The sequence below is a fragment of the Arctopsyche grandis genome, chromosome 6, assembly GCF_051622035.1.
Source record: "Arctopsyche grandis isolate Sample6627 chromosome 6, ASM5162203v2, whole genome shotgun sequence".
NCBI lineage: Eukaryota > Metazoa > Arthropoda > Insecta > Trichoptera > Hydropsychidae > Arctopsyche > Arctopsyche grandis.
Genome location: NC_135360.1, coordinates 30,204,913 through 30,223,305, shown reverse-complemented (window position 1 = coordinate 30,223,305; position 18,393 = coordinate 30,204,913). Strand labels below are relative to the sequence as shown.

Genomic DNA, 18,393 nt, shown 5'->3' with positions numbered 1-18,393 from the left:
TTGGAAAAGGTTATAAAATAGAATATAAGTAGAAATTGAAATTTACAAATATAAAACAAATGAAAAAGGTAAATACAAAATAAAAAAAATGAAAAGGAAAATAATGAAAGCTATAATATGATATGTTATATACATACATACATATGTAGATTGAGACTTTAATCGTGAGTTATTTTTATTAGACATGGATTTGCTGTGTTGATGTTTTTAACGTTCCAATCCGCACCTTGCGGATTGTATCATCTAAATTTATCTTTAAAAATATATGTATATACGTCTTTTAAAATATGTATACATACGGATTTTGGTACGTGAGCTTTCGTGGAAACTCTCTTTTAAGTAAATATAAGAATTTGTGTGCTGTCTTTCAAACAACTAAGAATAGACACGTACTTACAAATAATACAATCCATTTATTGCGATGTTCGAGTGTATTTTTTTACATTATATATAACTAGTGTTGTGCCCGATGAAATATCATCGCATGGGTTATGGCATATTAAGTTATTAAATTAAAAAAAATAAAAGAAATGTGTCGCTACTGTGTTCTTCTATCAAATTATCGTTATGTATTTTTATATGGCGTGACGTAAGCAATTTCTAACCTGTAACAGACCTGTAATATAATGATAGACTCGATGAAAAATTAATCGGGTGTATCAAAAACTACCTACTTTAATCGGGTGTAGTAAAAACTACCTACTTAATTAATTAATTAATTAAATTTTCAATAGATGGCGCTAAATGCTCTGAGACTATTGCTCTAGAGGAAAAATTGGTAGCAAACAGTATATACATACAATATAGAAGTTTTTTCTTGATCTGTTATTATATTCGTACGTTTTGTTCGTAGTGTTTTAACTGTGACATACATATGTATGTATGTATGTCGAATCGAAACGATTATTATACATAGTACGGCCGGCATTATCGCACACAGGCTTACACACAGAATAGCGCTATTATATATATATGACTAGCAGAATAGACTAATCCCACTGATTTCTACTGGCCAGACTTTGGATTTGTGACTCCAGGTCGATCGTTTCTTTCCAGAGTTTGCCAATTTATCTGATTTTCATTGAAACCATTCCAAAAAATTGGCAACCTTACCCATTGTCTTGCAAAATCTGGAGTTTTCATCAATTCCGAATTTTGCTGAATTCTATAAAATGCTGCAAACTTATAAATTTGACCATAAATTTATTTTTGGATATTAATTGATATGTATTTATATACTTTGTATAATACTTATAATATTTGTATTAAATGTACAATGTTTCTGGCCAGGAAAGCACTTTGGGCTTACCTTTTAGGCCTTCTTGGTATAAATTAAAAATATAAAATTAAAATTAAAAAATATATGATATTACACATATCTGATTAGTTCTTTAAAACCAAATGTATACGTATACAATATGTATTCTTATTTATGATTAATTTTTAAATACTCGTCTGAAGATTTCGATTACAATTCGGAACATGTTAAGTACGAGTATATAAAATACGACGTAATTTAATTTTTTTTTATAAAAACGTCACCTTATGAAATTGGCCAATTAGATATTATTATAGTTCCTTCCATGCAATTATTCACACTCTTGTTACCTGTATTGAATTAAATGGAGACCGCTTGCTACCCGCTTTTCGTTCTTAATAGGAGCTTTTCCCACTAATTACGGCTGTGACAAATGGCGTCAATATTTCACCGCGACAACACAGAATCCCCGCAAAAATAAAAATTCATCAGGATTTTATAAATCAGTGATGAATTCGCACTCTCTGAGTACACTAGTAAGTATACAACGCCCACCGGATAATGAACAATAAGATATTAACGGATTTATAAGGCGAGTAATTGCCGCATTCCCTATCTTCTTATTCTACCCTACCGGGGAAATTGGAGATGAGGCTGTTGTCGCCGTACACAAATGATATACCGCTGTAAAATATCCCTTAATAGCCCTAGGGGGGCTGGTTTTCTAGGGGGGTGGTTTCTCTCGGTGAAATTTTAATAATCGTCTCCTTCCCCATTAAGAAAACCAAACGGTAGGCCGCGATGAATGATCGCACCAACCCGCCCCAGCCTCTCTCTCCCCGTCAGATAACACCATTATCTGCGATTTGCCGTGACGAAGGAATGAATATCTCCTAATATATTTCGCGCCATTAACTTTGACTGCTTTATAAATCGACTGGGCACTCGCGTATAATAATAATAGCTGGCTGTGACAAAATTTCGTGCCTCGGATCTCTTTCGCGCTAATGAAATGAACGCCCAATTTGATTGATGATTCGCGACTCGGTGCTGTAAACGGTTCATTTTTAATATTATCCTTTTGTCAGAAAGGAAATGCCTCGATAACAATTCGGAATTGAGCTTGGAAAGCTGCTCCAGACGGATGAAAAACGTCTTGCGTTTTTATATACATACATACATGTATTTTCCAAACTTGCATCATACTCGTACCCCTTTGGACATATTACTGTAGGAATTTTGACAAAAATAATTAAAATGTATAGAATAGTTGGAGATATTGCGTAATTGTTATAGTATTGTAGCCTGAGCGTGTAGTAGGGTTTCCGAGATTAGAGTGAAAGACGCAGTAGTGGTGGTATAGGGTTCCCGGAAGAAAGCACCCAAATGAACTGAATAGTCTCGAGAAACCCTCATTTTTAAAGGCGCTCAAGAATTTTTCATAGGCACTGAAGGTTTTGTTTAATATCCAATCATATTCAAGTCTTAAATATTATCATTAAATATTTTTTATTAATCATATATTAAAAAAAGTCATCTTCCTTGCATAAAATGTTACTAAAAATATATTAAGTTCATTGTTTTGGGAAAAAAAAATATGTAGAGGGGGGGGGGCTTTAGCCTCCTCGTGCCTCACCTGTTTTAAAAATCATGAGCCACCCCTGATCAAAATAAAGTACACCAACACAAATCCAATTGTCCAAATCAACAAGAACGATTTTGTGCAGCCTTTTTAGGAATAAGTCTGCGAATAATTGAAGCTTTTTTTACCCTGCGAAATTTTTTTCATTATAGTAATTCAAGACGATGTTATATATAATTATAAATCGTAATGAAAACATTTGCATATCAATGCATTGAATCTGGACTTTGTATGACGTTTCACGTGTTGTATATGTATGTGAAATTGTCCAAAGCTCCATTACAAACAATCCATTGTACTAATTAACATCGATTTCATGTCTCTCGTCTCTCAATTCACTTGCTATCGAAGCTGGTATTCAATAGTATTGTTTGGAGTGATTTTGGTATACATGAACGACGACATTGCCGATAATTCGCATTGTGGATTGGGCCTGTCTGGATGCGACCTACATATATATTGAACGATCGCACAAATCTAATATATAATTTCGAAAGAGACTTTGTATGTATGTAAGTTTTGGTTCGTAGAATCCGTGACGTTATCAAAAAATATATATTTTCTATGATGACGATATCGATATCGCTTTCGATTCCGTTTTCAATTCCGGTTACGGATTCCTTCTTCAGTTTCAGATCCAGACTCCTTTTTCAGTTCTGGATCCGGTTTCCTGTTTCAGTTCCGGATCCCGATTCTTTATTCAGTTCCAGTTCCCGATTCCGGCTTCAGTTCCGGATCCCGGTTCTTTTTTCAGTTCCGGATCAGGATTTCTTTTTCAGTTTCGGATCCTGAATTCTTTTTCAGTTCCGGATTTGGATTCCCTTTTCAATTCCGGTTCCGGATTCCTTTTTCAGTTCCGGATCCAGATTCCTGTTAATAATAAAAAAAAAACAATTTAATGTTTACTATTCGATCGGTTTAAGCGGTTCATATTACAAATACTGAGCGGAGCCAGGTAAAACCATTAGTTACTGATATTTGTACAATGTCGTTATTGAAAATTGAATTGGATTCTCTTGTGCGTTATTTCATTTGAATTGAATTGCATTATCTTAATTGGGTTGCGATTTATAGAAGTTTCAATATCGTCAGACTTTTATGCCACACTTATGTACTACCAATTATTTATTTTAACAATTTTTTTTTAACTTTCAGATCGAATTGCGTAGCACCGGTTCAATTATCCAATTATCCGAATGCAGGTGGCATTCCAAATGGTCCAACGAAAAATCAACAAACGAGAGGCAATATAGCTGCCATTGAACCCTACAATCATATTCCACATGCACCTAGCGTTAATCACGCGCATAACTTCCAGGTATGTTAAATAAATTACAATTATTTATAATAAATAATTCATACAATTCTTATTGTTGTTATAATTATGGCGGTAATCTATAATATGCGTCAGTTGGTCCGTTGAACTTGTACATAATGCATGTTACTTCAGAGTTTCAATAGTGTAGTCTCAAAGTTACAGATTGTATCAAACTATAACAAGATCCACTTTTACGGATTGCTTATTTCTTATAAATTGTATGTTGTATTAATTAGCATTATTTCTTAATTTAATGTTAGTTAATATTTATATCGTGCTTTCAGGCTTTGAAACATAACGCTCTACAGAACAATTTACAAATGAAGCTGTTAAATCAAACTGAAAATATAGGCAACCATCTAAGCCAGCAAGAAGTGCATTATTTGCAGCAGAAGCAGTTTGTAAATCAGGGCTATAATGGAGTCTATCCTCAACGGAACATGGCTCCGAACGATGCTCAGTTCTCTCAATATCCGAACAAGCAAAACGACATCGGTACATATCAACCTCAAATGCAGCAGACAAACGATCAAAAGATCATCCTAGAACATATCAACAAGTACAATATCGACTTGCAAAAGTCGGTGAACCACAACCACAACCAAAACGTCTTGCCGTCTAATCAGAACCAACAGAAGCAAAGGTCCAATAACAATAATAATAATACCAATAATGCTAACGAACAGGAATTCTTACCGGAGTTTGCTGCCAGTAAGTCTGATCCCAAATACCAGACATTGCCTTATAATACTAAGTTCACCGTTAACGGTACGTCGAAGCCCAAAGGACAATTCTACGAGGACTCGGGCAACAAACCCTCGAATGAACCCCCATCGGGCATCGTCAAGGTGCCGTCGTCGTCCAACGTCAACAATATGATGACTACAGTCAGTGGATCGAATCTGAACCACATGACGGCGCATTCGACACCGCTTACCATCAACAAAGGTTTAGCGACTCCGCTCACTCAGTGCGAAGTAGGTAATAGTGCTTATCAGAACAATGAAAACAATACATATCATTTACAAAAATCGGACTCGTCCACCAAGTGTGATAGTCAGGAAGAGAAAGAAAACATTGGGCATTTAAATGTCAACGGAGCCAACAATCTAAGATCAAATAGTGAACAAAATAAAGTGAACTCAAACGGACAGTACAAAATGCAAGGAAGCGGTAGCGGCGGACGAGCGGATCTTGTACGAGCATTCACCCAGCAGAATACAGTCAATTCGACAGGACAAATGGTTAGTAATATCATCTTCTATTTGTTTTTCATTAACAAACTTGTTTTCGTTACCATTGTTTATATTTCCATCCATATGTACAAGTGGTCAAATAAATTTCCCCGTTCAATCTATAATACACACAGAAATCAAAAGATAATTTTCATATTAATACAGGATAAGGCAGAAACAACTAAACGATTAATATCTTAAAAATGAACACTTTAAATGATTCCTTTTAAGCAAATGTGAAAATCTAGTAAAGATTTACTTCTCAATTAAATTGTTTGATTTCAAAATACTTCTTATATAAGAGTTTCTGCTTCACTAATTATTATATTATATTACATAGATTTCCTGATCATCTGATTGTTAATCGACAATCTAAAAAAATTATGGTTGTTTTAATTTGGGTTTGATTTATTCCACTTGTATCATTGTACATGTTTGTAAATAAAAAAAAAGTCCTCACTAACATTTGACTTTATTTTGTGCCAAAGTCATGCATGCTTTTTTCTTAAATTATGTAAATAATTTCAGAAACCAGTATCCAGTGTCGCTCCTACCTCAGTACAAGTCGCTAGTGGAAAGCCATCCCCTATTTATCAAACATCTTCCACCAAAATCCAACCGGTCCAACCCCAAACCGTTTCACATTCGGTCCTCAACAACAACAATAACTCCCACTATCCAAAATCAATCATTCAGAATGTAGCTAGTAACGGATATCAAGTGCCGACACAGAATTCATCATCCCAAAGTTTGCTATTATCACCGCCGCAAAGTAGTAGTACGCCAATGTCGACACCCGATGTGTCCGGGGATAAACTCGTTCCAAAGCCGGCACTTCCTCCTAAACCTGCATCGAAAGTAAGATCATTTAATACGTTTTTGATCCAAAACCTTTCCCAAATCCTATTATCAAAGCATGAACCCCAACTGCAATAACATTGATTAAGATTACGAATAGTTAATATTATCGGTATACTGTCTATATGTAGTTTGTTGATTTTTATTGAATACAATTTTATTTTGTAGAATGCTCCTAATGAAGTGACAGCACAACATCTAGACTCGAATAAATCTGCAGATTTGACAGTATCACCTTCATCAGACTCCCAACAAGACACCGACAACGTCAACCAAAATACTCAGCAATCAAACTCAACCTCATCAACGGATAGCCAAATGATAATCAAAGCTAGACCTTTGACTATTAGAAAGCAACCTTTGAGCGAACAACCAAAATTGAGAAATCAAACCAACATAGCCAACAAGAATGGAGTTAACATTGCGACGACAAGACGCATTGAAATGCCTCCGGCGTATTTGTTCCCAGAAATGGATCAAAACACCAATGAAAACAATCAGTTAGATTCCAAAAACAATGAGAAATTCAACAATGCAAATAAGTTCAATCTCGCTGCAAACAATTCCAGTCCGAGCTCAAGCGACACAACCGACAGAGGAACGTTCTCGACAGAATCGAGCGAAACGTCTTCCGAGGACCAGTCGGATAAGATCGCCGTCACAAACATTACAGACCAAATCAACTGCGTCGATTTGAACAACCCTGGCGATAATGGAGGAGTAACCAGAAGAATCAAGAAAGGCAATCTGAAACAAAGTGGCAAAGTTAACTTGTCGAGAAGAGTCAGCTTCGATCCCTTAGCATTATTATTAGACGCCAGTTTAGAAGGTGAACTTGAACTCGTTCAGAAAACCGCCACTCAGGTATTTTAGAATGATATTAATTTTATTTTATAATGTTTATGGTACAGACATTTTATATTATGCTTCATATCTTACAGGTTGCTAACGCCAGTGCTGCAAACGATGAAGGCATCACAGCTTTACATAATGCGATTTGCGCTGGCCATTTTGAGATTGTAAAGTGAGTGGAACATTATAATCTATTTATTGCTTGTATTGCATTTTCTAAGCTTTAAATTTTCATTTAATGTGTTTTATTTTCTTTCAGATTCTTGGTTGAATTCGGATGCGACGTAAACGCACAAGATTCAGACGGCTGGACTCCGTTACATTGTGCAGCCAGTTGCAATAATGTCGCCATGGTGCGATTCCTGGTTGAAAATGGTATTAAAATTATATTAACGTTCTAAAACATATACTCTATAAATATTTAGTATGCACTGTTACATTACAATGATGCTTTATAGGTGCCTGTATATTTGCAACAACACTGTCCGACCATGAAACCGCTGCACAAAAATGTGAAGAAGATGAAGAAGGATTCGACGGCTGTTCAGAGTATTTGTATAGTATGTATTTTTAAGTTTATTTGTCTCATATGTTAACTGTTTAAATATTTACGTTTGAATTCTAATGTATGTTATTTTATTTTAGGTGTACAAGAAAAATTGGGAATAATGAACGGTGGTACGGTGTTTGCGGTGTTTCCGTATAAAGCACATGAAAATGATGAATTAACATTCATCGCAGGCACTCGTTTGAGTGTTGTAAGAAAAGGTGATGATGCTGAGAGAGAATGGTGGTGGGCACGAGCTCCGACTGGACAGGAGGGATACGTGCCGCGTAATCTGCTTGGGGTAAATAAGATTCAAATACTTATATTAAGATGTCATCGAATAGGACACATGGTGAGATTGACGAAATGAGACTTGTATCAGCTTAAACTATCATTTATTTGTTTGTAAATAGCTTTCCAATACAAACTGGCTGCCGTCAATCACACATGCTAATAATTTCGCAAAATTCTACATGTATAGTTTATTATTTCTAGATGTTGTTGATTTTGACTAATTTTTCTTTTTTATTATATTTCCAGTTGTATCCTAGAGTTACACCAAAGTCAGAACAATGAAATGGGACCTTCACTATATCAAATATACTTGTTTGATTTTATTTTTATATATTTATGTAAATGTAAATGCTATAAAAAATAAAATGCACTGTAACATAATATGAACATTATTACTAAAGTAAGCGATGATTCTATTGACAATTGTAAAGTTATAATTTATATGAACAATTTTATTATTTGCGAGAGAGATTGTATATCTTATTATCGTTTGGTTGTAATGTAATGTCACGGAGCTTCTCAAATTTATATATACATATATATTATACATATTAATGAAGTGACTTTATTTGTAAAGATAAATTTTAAAGTTGAACCACTGTTTTTATTTAAAAAATCATCATTTTAATAAATATAATGAATTGACAATACCATAAAATACAATTTTATTAAAAAAAAACTTTTGCTTTTTAATTATTTCAAACTTTTTTGATACACATTCACATTTTAACACTAAAATGATAGAGAGTGCCATACGATGGTATAAATCAAAGAAAAATAAATTTTTTAATTATTTTTTTATTAATAGAAAGTATAAAGTTTATATATTATGTCATCACAGTTTTTATTAAATATATTGTCTTTATGATATGTATTATATATTCTTTACAATACAGATACACAATGCAATACTACATATTTTAACATAATGAACAGTTACTTTACATTTTAATAACAAAATTTATAATTTAAAAACATATGATAATACATGGAAGTTCAGGAATAGTAAGAAATCTCAGGTAGTATTAAACAGTGTCGTTAGATTGGGAAGGATTCAATTCATTGCTAGAGCTGGTCTCTTCTTCAACCGGAGATAAAATGCTAGTATCTGGTATAAGTGTGACGTTCATTGTCAATGCATCGTCGTTTACAACATTGACAATCACGTTTACTTGTGCAGACTCTTCTGACAAATTATTATTTACATCCTCTTCTTCACTTCTTCCATAGGTGTTATGTAGATCAGTCAATTTTGTACACATTTCTATGCTTCTATTCGATGTATTAGATACTTGTTTTACTAATGATTTCGCTTGTTCTTCCATTAGTTCAAATCTGGCATCTCGTGCTGCAAATCTAGCTTCATAATCATATTTGCCAGTAGAAGTAGTGGGAAGTGAAGACTCTGGCTGATCGACCTTTGTAGTTTCAATATCAATATTGCCAGATATCTTATCTCTCTCAATATCATCTGTAGTGCCTCCTTTGTCTTCGGTGTTTGTAGAAAGACTATCAGTTGTGTTTGCATTTGAACAAGATTCTATTTGTCCATCTTCTACGTTAGCATTTAAAGATTCCGTTTGATCGTCTTTGGATACAACAGTTGGAACTTCTTTTTCAACAGAAGATTGCCCACTCGATTCTTCCTCGCTTCCGCCATATTGGTTATGCAATTCTTCTAATCTATTACATAATTCGATGCCTTTTTTATTGGTTTTCGTTACTTTGTGTACTAAAACATAACACTGCTCCTCCAATTTCTTAAGTCTTGCAGAACGAGAGGCTAGTACCTCATCGTAGTTTGTACCATTGCTCGTATTTGACGTAGATGGGCCGGCAGCTGCTAAATCTTTCTCTGCAGAATTTAATCTTGAGCCTTGCTGTGAAACTTCTACACTATCAGGAGGTTTTTCTTCGGCCCCAATACTCACTGGCTCTTCGCCATCAGTAGAATTATCAGCAACGTCATCTGAATCGTTGGGTACATCGGTGGAAATATTTAAATTCTTATTGACGATAGTCGGATCACTTTCGACTACTTCTGGTGATTTGCTTTTCTTTTTCAAACGTCTTCGTTCCATTTTCTTTTCATTATTGGAACCGACTGAATCATCATCGCTAACCTTTTCATCGCTATATCCACTCTCTGCAGAATTATTCACCGAGTCGGAAGATTTGATTTTGCGACTAGCAAATTCCAACCTTAACTTGTCCCATTCTATTTGAGATTCTGAATTCTTCTGCTTGGCCATGTCCCATTTCTCTCTGCAGTATTCAAGTTCTTCTTTTAATTCAGTGAGCAAAAGCCTCTTTTGTTGCAATTCAAATCTCAATATTTGCTCATGTGAATGCAATTGCTGATGTTGACGTTGCATTCGACCGACAATATGCCAGGTTTTAGAAAGTTCTGAACTTACTAGTCCAAGTCGTCTTTCTTGGTCTTGCAGTCTGTTTTCTAAATGACCGTTCAGTTGTTTCAAGCTGTTCATTTCTTTCTGGAGAGACTTCTTTTCTAAAATGAGATCCTGAAAATAATTATAAATTCAATAAGTTGACATTTTTCATAGCATATAAATAAACTTACACAATGTATAAAAATGAATATTAATTACCTTTAATCTAATGTAAGTTTTGCTCACACTGGGAACCATTCGGGTACCAGCTGGAGTTTCAACTGATTTGTAACAACTACTAGCAGATTTATCATTTTCATCTAAAATTAATTGGGGTCCCGCTTGATGGCTCAAAAGCTCCATCAACACTCTCCATACCTTAGGCAAGTTTCCTACAATTTCTTCAGCCGAAGTTAATCCTTTTGATCCACCTGCTTCTTGTTCTAAAATCAACCCATTTTAAATACGTTTTATTTTTAAAAATATTGTACCACATCAGATATTACATTAAAATTTACCTGAACTTTCAACAATTTCAGAATTATCTTGAACATTTTCTTTGTCGGAAGATTTATCTGAGATCTCTGCTTGAGTCAATAAATCCAAAATAAGTTTCGGCAAAGCTGATGCCACTTCACTGCTTTCTTCCCGAACAACCATGTCTGTCAACAAGTCGTGATTTTCTTCCAGTTTCAAAACTAACTTGTCCAAATCTTGGTTGCTATTATAACCGAGAAGCATCTTCGAAAACAACTGCAAAATTCAGTGAAATTAAATAAATAAATAAAATATTTGATTTGCACAGACATTGTAGAGAAAAGATACGTACCTGATTAATAACTGTCATTTCAGCTTTCAATCCTCTTGATTCAGCTTTGGACAGACCCAACTGATCATCCTTTGTACCCAAGATATCATTTTTGTCAGACACTTCTTTCTCCAATTCTTCAATTTTAGTTTCCAACTCGCCACGTCTATCAAAATTTAAAAACAATAATTACATTGGACTGTTTTATAAACCAATCGATCACCGAGTAACGGACACTTTGATATTTGGCTAACATCCACACAAAACATACTTCAATGGTCAAACGTGATGCAACGCAACGACAAAGAAAATAAATTCCATTCAAGACAAACTAGAATTGTAAAATCAAATATTATGTTAATAAACTTACTTCTTTGAATGAGTTTCGACTAAACTTTTTTGATCTTCCAAATCTTTGAGTAAATTTTGACGCGTCACTTCAGCAACTCTCGCCCGTTCTTCATACAGCAATCTCAAACTCCTTATATTTTCTAACTGTCTTTCATATTCGCTTCTCAAGTCATTAGATAATGTCTTCATTTCTCTATCAGCTAATGATTTTTCAATTTCCAACAATTTTTCTTTGAGCTGAAATAATAAAAAAAAACTTGTAAATAAACTATTAGTGAAGTAAAAATATATATGAGAGATAATGAGCGCCTATAGTGGAAATTTTATAAGATATAATGTGAAAAAGATAAAGTAATAGACGTTTAACAAAGTTTCAAAACGATCAGAAGAATGTAGGAATTTCAGCTGAATCGTTTGCGAAGTAAAATATAATAAAAAAAAATAAAAAAGAGCCTTGTTAAAATAAACAAGTCCTTGGAATACAATAAGCTGACTCGTAAAATCGATCTATTTTCGAGTGTATTAAAAAAACATGTCACGCGCAATGCACACAAATAAAAAGACCTATCCCAGAATACACAAATGTTTACCTGATTCAACTGCGACTCGCGAATCGAGAGCATGTCCTTGCTGACTTTGTTTACTTCTTTCAGTGAATCCACGTGCTTCCTCAATTCAATATTTTCTTTGTTGACCAACGTCAACTCTTCCACCACAGACTGATGGGTCAGATTGCACTTGGCCAATTCACACCTGATACATTTATTTTGCTCCCTCATTTCTTGTATCTGATTTTCCAAGTCCTCCAACGACGTTCGAATATCATCGTTTCGTTCTGGCACTGGTTCACCGAGAGACGCCGAGCTATTTTGGGCTATCAGTGCACGCAAACGCGTGTTTTCATTGATCACTTCCTCCCGCGCTCGTTTCTCTTCTTCCAACTGTTGCTTCAGCTTTTGCATCTCACTGGAGCGTTCTGCTATTATCTTCCTGCGAGCTTCTCTCTTTATCAACAGCTGCTTCCGAAATTCTTCCATCTCCTTAGCCTTAGCTGGGCTGAGTGTTCTTGGAGTGTTGGGTGATTCTTGTCTCGAACTACCACTGCTTCCTCCATCGCTATCCACTTGGAGGTCCTCCTTAGAGTCCTCCGTGTCTTCTACGGCTGTCATCGTGGGTATATGTCCGTTGTTCGAGGAGTTCCACCACGAAGTGCTCGCATGTCGAGCACTGCTTATCACGTTACCCATTTTGATCCGACGTAGTGCGTTGGGCACATTGAACGTGCCTCGTCAGTGCTTGGCGAGGCAATGGCTTTTCTCGAACAAGGCGGCCCCGTGAGATATATTTATAGAATTTTCGTCAGCATCCGACAGTGAGTCGGTGTAGTTCGGCAGAATTCATTGAACTGCTTGAAAACTGACCAATAAATGGTGGCGAGTATGTGACCAGATCCAAATTTGAAACAATGACGGCGGCCAAGTACGCACCAGACGAACTGGGACATGAAAATTTCAATAAAGCTCGAAACAAAGCCAAAGAGAATGTCATAGGAGCGAAAAGGTCGTTCCTTATAGTCGACATATGAATAGATCGAATTGTGCACGCGCGAGTAACAGTTGGTGAACCACTGGCTATTTGTGATAGATGATGAAAGCTCAATGTCAAAGCACACGCATACATTTCACTAGATTTTCCTACAGACAATTTTTCACGAAAAGCAAATGATTGTCATGCGCAAATATAGGTCACGATATGACCTGTATACTCATAGAAACGACTACTTCTACTATTTGTGTATGGAACTTATTCTGGGTAGCGAATACGGAATACATATACACAAAAGCTGGAGCTCAACTTTACAAAATAGAAAAGTATTGCATAAATATTGTTACGTATACTAAAAAGAGCCGCCGGCTAAGGGCAGTCGGATTAGGCGGAGGCATCCCTGACACTGTGCAACCGTTATAATTGGTTTCAAGGATTATATCTAGACTCTAAGTGCATGCAATGACCGCTATTTGGTCCCTTCTCAGAAGTGACCGATACCGTGGTACCGTGGGACCGAATGTCGTGGGAATACATATCCGAGTATATCAATAGGTAAACAAATCAGACGTCGAAGATGTCCTGAGAGACCTGCCCCTTATAAGGCGGTACTTAGGCGATATCAAGACATTCTGGACGGAGCACTGCCAGTGCGTGTATCTCCTTAATCATCAATAAATGCTGAAACACGACTTTGGCCTTTTACTTGGATCCTCCACCCACCCCTACGCAATAATATCATGTTTGTTGGTACCCAAGTTTACTTACGAAGACACTATGGAGTTTCACATCGTTGATTTGTATTTCAATAACGACTCTTATCATTTCAATTCATCATTTGATTTAATAACACCTGCGTGTCAGAACAACTCATGCATGCAATAGTATAAAACAACAAACGAGTGAGAGGTATGAATAGAGCAACAAACATAGTGGAGCTTGTAAATAGATTGAAATTGTAAGTGAATAGAAGAATTAGATGAAAAGTAAACGAGAGAAATGCTTAAATGGTACCCAAGAGTGTAAACAGACTCGAGGAAAATCTGATTTTGATTTTGATTTTTAAATGTTTTTTATTATTACTAAATTATGTTCACAATCTTATATATATTTTAATAGCTACAGATCTACTGATCATTTTCTATTTTACAATTTTATTTTATTTTTGTTAGTAATTAAAGTATTATATTATTCTAACGTTAATGTACAGCATAATAGGAAAAAGAGCTCAAAAACCTATTTACAATTCTTATAAATGATCATAATACATCTTATACATACGATTAACTAAAGACTCTAAAGTCGACGATCTAAAGCAGATTGTGTTTATACCTGAAGGGTATAGATATTTTGTTGTGACTCTTTAGTGTATTAGTATGGTTATTAGTGATTCTGTCATAGAATTTACTGGTTAGTTTTTTAGTCATATCTGTGAATAACGGAATATTATTTATGGCGTGCAGTTTTTTCAGGTTAGTAGACGTGGGTGTGTTATAAATTATTTTAATGGATTTATTTTGTATTACGTGGAGCTTGGAAAGGTTAGTATAAGAGGCATTATTCCATACATGTTCAGCATAGGTTAATAACGGTAATATGAGCCCGCGATATAATTTTATTTTATTTTGAGTTGATAAAGAACTATGGCAATTAAATATTGGGTATATTGAGGATATACCACGCATCGCACTGCATTTCGCTGCCTCAATATGAGGGGCCCATCTCATTATTTTATCGAACGTTACTCCTAAATATTAAAATAGTCTGAAGTGAGTGGATTAAGTAAGCAAAATGTGTGGGAATAGATGGATGAGCACATACATACATACATATGTCTACGCAGTTCAGAACATTGAAGAATGAAAGCGTATATATAGGAGAGGTATTCCATCTGATTTGTGGACATGAAAGTTAGGTCAAATTCGGAGCGAAAGAAGCACGTGCAACTCTAGTCTTGGAAAAGTATATAATATATATTGTGTATACTAATAGATGAAATGTTTCGCCAACTATTTCTGCTTAGTTCGTACAATACTTTATTCTGGGATGAAATTGGCATAAGTGCGGAAACTTTCCCAGTATTATTCCACTAATGCGATGCTAGCAAAAATATATCCAATCCAGACGACCCGAATTAGATGAAATATTTCGATAAAAGAATTTCCACGGAAAACTTCTGCGACTTTCCTTTGTGCCGCAAACTACAATTTCTTTCGCGCACCTTCCATCGCAAAATAGATTCGTCTGATACGCAAAAAGTGGCCAGATTTTTTCTAGCGAGCTTTTAAGAATCATTGTTTTTCAAGTGGATTGTTATTCGGAGCGTTGCATCAACGTCTAGGTCGTTGCTGAAAATGAAAATTCATCAATAACTTCCCGTTCAACGGCTCAGGAGTATTATCTTTTCACGCTTGTTCGATTTTACTTGGCACGTGTGTCCATTTTTTTTTTCTTCTTCAATAGAGCATGAGTGTTGCACAATATATAGAATATATTTCGAATTTCGCAATAGTCTCGGCCGTTACGAGGAAACAGTTACGATCAATCTGGTTTGAGTATTTTACCATATAATCGCCCAACTATGCATATAACGAGTTTACTATCTGGATATACCGCACAAACTAGGGCTATGAAGTACATACTATATTTTATTTATTGAGTTTATTAGTGTTGACAAAAAATATATCGATGACTTGGTGCACAAATATTGTATGTCAATTTTTTAATTTGTATCGAATTTTAAGTTTGTAGATGCTGGTATAATTCAGGTTTTCCTTTCAAGGTCATTTATGTAGTATACATAAATTGCGTTGAAAGGAAAAACCTGAATTATTCTAGCATCTACAAACTTAAAATTCGATACAAAGTCAAAAATGGACATACAATATCTATGCACGAAGCCATCTATGTATATACTGGAATATAAATACATACATGTATGCTATCACACAGCCTGAATTGTATAAACATACATACATGCATTTATACTGTGGAGTCAGAGTTGGAATTGGAGTTGTAAAAAATCAACCGATTCCGACTCCTCTTTATTATTTTCTTTAATTAATGGTACCTATTACGGTATTTACCAACTAGTCTCCAATTTTATTGAAGTAAATCTTTTAATAAATTGAAATTTAATAATTTGTTTATAAAAAACATAAATTTAAATTATAAATCAAATCGTTGAATTGTACGTATTTTGATGTGTTGTGGCCAAAGCCCATTGTTTCCTCCTCTATTTTATTAAATTTCACTCCGCAAACGATTCAGCTGAAATTCCTACGTTCTTCTGATCGTTTTGAAACTTTGCCATTTTGTGTGGTTTGGTCAACGATATATAATTATCGTAACAACGATAGAAAATTATCGTAATAGAAACGTTTAAGATTGCAAATAGTTTGGTCATCTTGACGTTTAATAGTCAGTAGCCTTATGGTGACACGACAACTCATTCACAGATTTTCCGTAAACCGAGGATGCGCTCCAGGCATTACGTATACGGCCATCTCTTTCTCATCCCGTCTGTTCACCAAGATCTCGTTTACTATCATTGAAGTATAATGTATAGAATAGTCATTCCTAACAAAAGTATCGCTTAAAAGCGAGCCATCGAAGAGAGAGACGGAAAGTCAGAAGAGAGACAAAAGAGTGAGGAAAAAAAAGTCGTGGAAGTGATCGTCCCTTACAACAACTGGACAAAACAGCTGACATCTCCGGGCACACGGATATTTTATGGCAAAATTTTTAGGGGCTGAGAGCAATTCTATGCATACTACTTCAATGTAGATAAAGTAATAACTGTTTTTTAATGAGTGAGGCTGGTCCGAACATCTAGCACGTGCACATACAGATGTTCGAACTTTGTCGAACTAATACTACCACACAATTTCACTAGTAGAGCCTATTTCAAAGAGATCCTACTGCAACTGAGAAAAACAGCCGAAATCTCCGTCTGCACGGAGTTTTAGTAGCAACATTTTTGGAAGCTGAGAGCGCTTCTACCCATTCTACTTCAATGTTTACTATGCCATTACGTATGCAGCCATCTCTTTCACAGACCGTCTGTTCACCGATAACAGACGGTCTGTGAAAGAGATGGCTGTTATCGGTGAACAGACGGTCTGTGAAAGAGATGGCTGCATACGTAATGGCATAGTAAACGAGATCTTGGTGAACAGACGGGATGAGAAAGAGATGGCCGTATACGTAATCCCTGGAGCGCATCCTCGGTTTACGGAAAATCTGTGAACGAGTTGTCAGGTAACCGTAGCCTTATATGTTCGACGTTTCACCACCCTCTAGTATTTTTATTTACTAAATTGATTTGTTTGTGTATGAAATTCGTACACATGCACTATGAATGTACTTACTTTTTTATTTATACCTATTTTACTACCAATGATTCAATCAATTGGGTTTCATGTCAATTTTTAGTCATTTTTTTAATTCCTGTAATTTTTTACATTCTGAAAATCGCTATTATTTTTATCACTAACAATTTTATACGTTAGCAAGGAAAGTCTATCTTACTAAAATCATAAGATAGTCGGTAAATTTTGAACAGACTCCACCACAGTCCTGGTATAAACTAAAAGGGACAATTCTCGAAATGTGTTAATATACAACTTCAGCTGTCTTCATTGATATTTGTGTTCATAAAATAAATGGCTGTTCTCAGAATATAATATTGTAGAAACATTGACAAGAACATACCTTCAAATTTTCACAATACATCTTATATCTATTTTAATAGCTACTGATCTACTGATCATTTTCTATTTTACAATTTAATTTAATTTGGTTAGTAATCACAGTATTATATTATTCTAATGTTAATCCTATTATGCTTTAGATTAACATTAGAATAATATAATACTGTGATTACTAACCAAATTAAATTAAATTGTAAAATAGAAAATGATCAGTAGATCAGTAGCTATTAAAATATATATAAGATGTATTGTGAACATAATTTCGTAATAATAAAAAGCATTTAAAAATCAAAAAAATCAAAATTTAAATCACTTCACGACTAATGTTAGGACGTCATTTATCCATAAAATTATGATAGTTCTCCAAATTTGCTCAGTATTTTTAACGTCCAAGTATTATTATATTATTAACTATTTAGTCAAAGCACTGATTTAATAATAAATCAATTACAATTTGCAAATTGAAATCATTAATGGTATTATGAGTAAAAAGTGTTAATCCAGTGGGTATCGTAACAACATACTTACATACATTGAGAAAAAATCTTCCGAATTTGAATGTCTTTGTCAATGGTTATCA

At 34.8% G+C, this 18,393-nt stretch overlaps 2 protein-coding genes across 7 annotated transcripts in view; one reads left to right on the top strand and one right to left on the bottom strand.

Annotated features, from left to right (window-relative positions):
* The window catches only part of ASPP (Ankyrin-repeat, SH3-domain, and Proline-rich-region containing Protein), a 436,173-nt gene extending 427,499 nt beyond the window's left edge, over positions 1–8,674 (top strand). For 3 of the 6 annotated variants that reach the window (XM_077432018.1, XM_077432017.1, XM_077432020.1), the window contains exons 10-18: positions 4,056–4,218; positions 4,503–5,462; positions 5,982–6,311; positions 6,480–7,175; positions 7,253–7,335; positions 7,423–7,538; positions 7,622–7,723; positions 7,809–8,011; positions 8,251–8,674. In XM_077432018.1, the coding sequence (XP_077288144.1) occupies positions 4,056–4,218; positions 4,503–5,462; positions 5,982–6,311; positions 6,480–7,175; positions 7,253–7,335; positions 7,423–7,538; positions 7,622–7,723; positions 7,809–8,011; positions 8,251–8,286 (2,689 nt within the window). In that variant the 3' untranslated portion in view covers positions 8,287–8,674. The remainder of the gene's footprint in view (positions 1–4,055; positions 4,219–4,502; positions 5,463–5,981; positions 6,312–6,479; positions 7,176–7,252; positions 7,336–7,422; positions 7,539–7,621; positions 7,724–7,808; positions 8,012–8,250) is intronic. The other 3 variants (XM_077432022.1, XM_077432021.1, XM_077432023.1) reach the window with 1 other exon arrangement.
* Positions 8,675–8,807: 133 nt separating this feature from the next.
* Positions 8,808–12,984, bottom strand: LOC143912702 (uncharacterized). The gene is made up of 6 exons (XM_077432003.1): positions 12,147–12,984; positions 11,576–11,793; positions 11,227–11,371; positions 10,916–11,150; positions 10,617–10,840; positions 8,808–10,529 (listed from the first exon to the last, which is right to left on the bottom strand). Exons 1-6 carry the CDS (start codon positions 12,801–12,803, stop codon positions 9,030–9,032), a joined length of 2,979 nt encoding a protein of 992 aa, XP_077288129.1. The 5' UTR covers positions 12,804–12,984; the 3' UTR covers positions 8,808–9,029.
* Positions 12,985–18,393: the final 5,409 nt, after the last annotated feature.

Bases quoted from the DNA above. Each gene is read 5' to 3' on its own strand.
- LOC143912702 (XM_077432003.1), bottom strand. From the start codon at position 12,803: ATGGGTAACGTGATAAGCAGTGCTCGACATGCGAGCACTTCGTGGTGG. The intron at 11,794-12,146 runs GTAAACATTTGT...TTATTATTTCAG, and splicing joins GCGAGTCGCAGTTGAATCAG to CTCAAAGAAAAATTGTTGGA. The intron at 10,841-10,915 runs GTAAATTTTAAT...GGTTGATTTTAG, and splicing joins TGAAATTGTTGAAAGTTCAG to AACAAGAAGCAGGTGGATCA.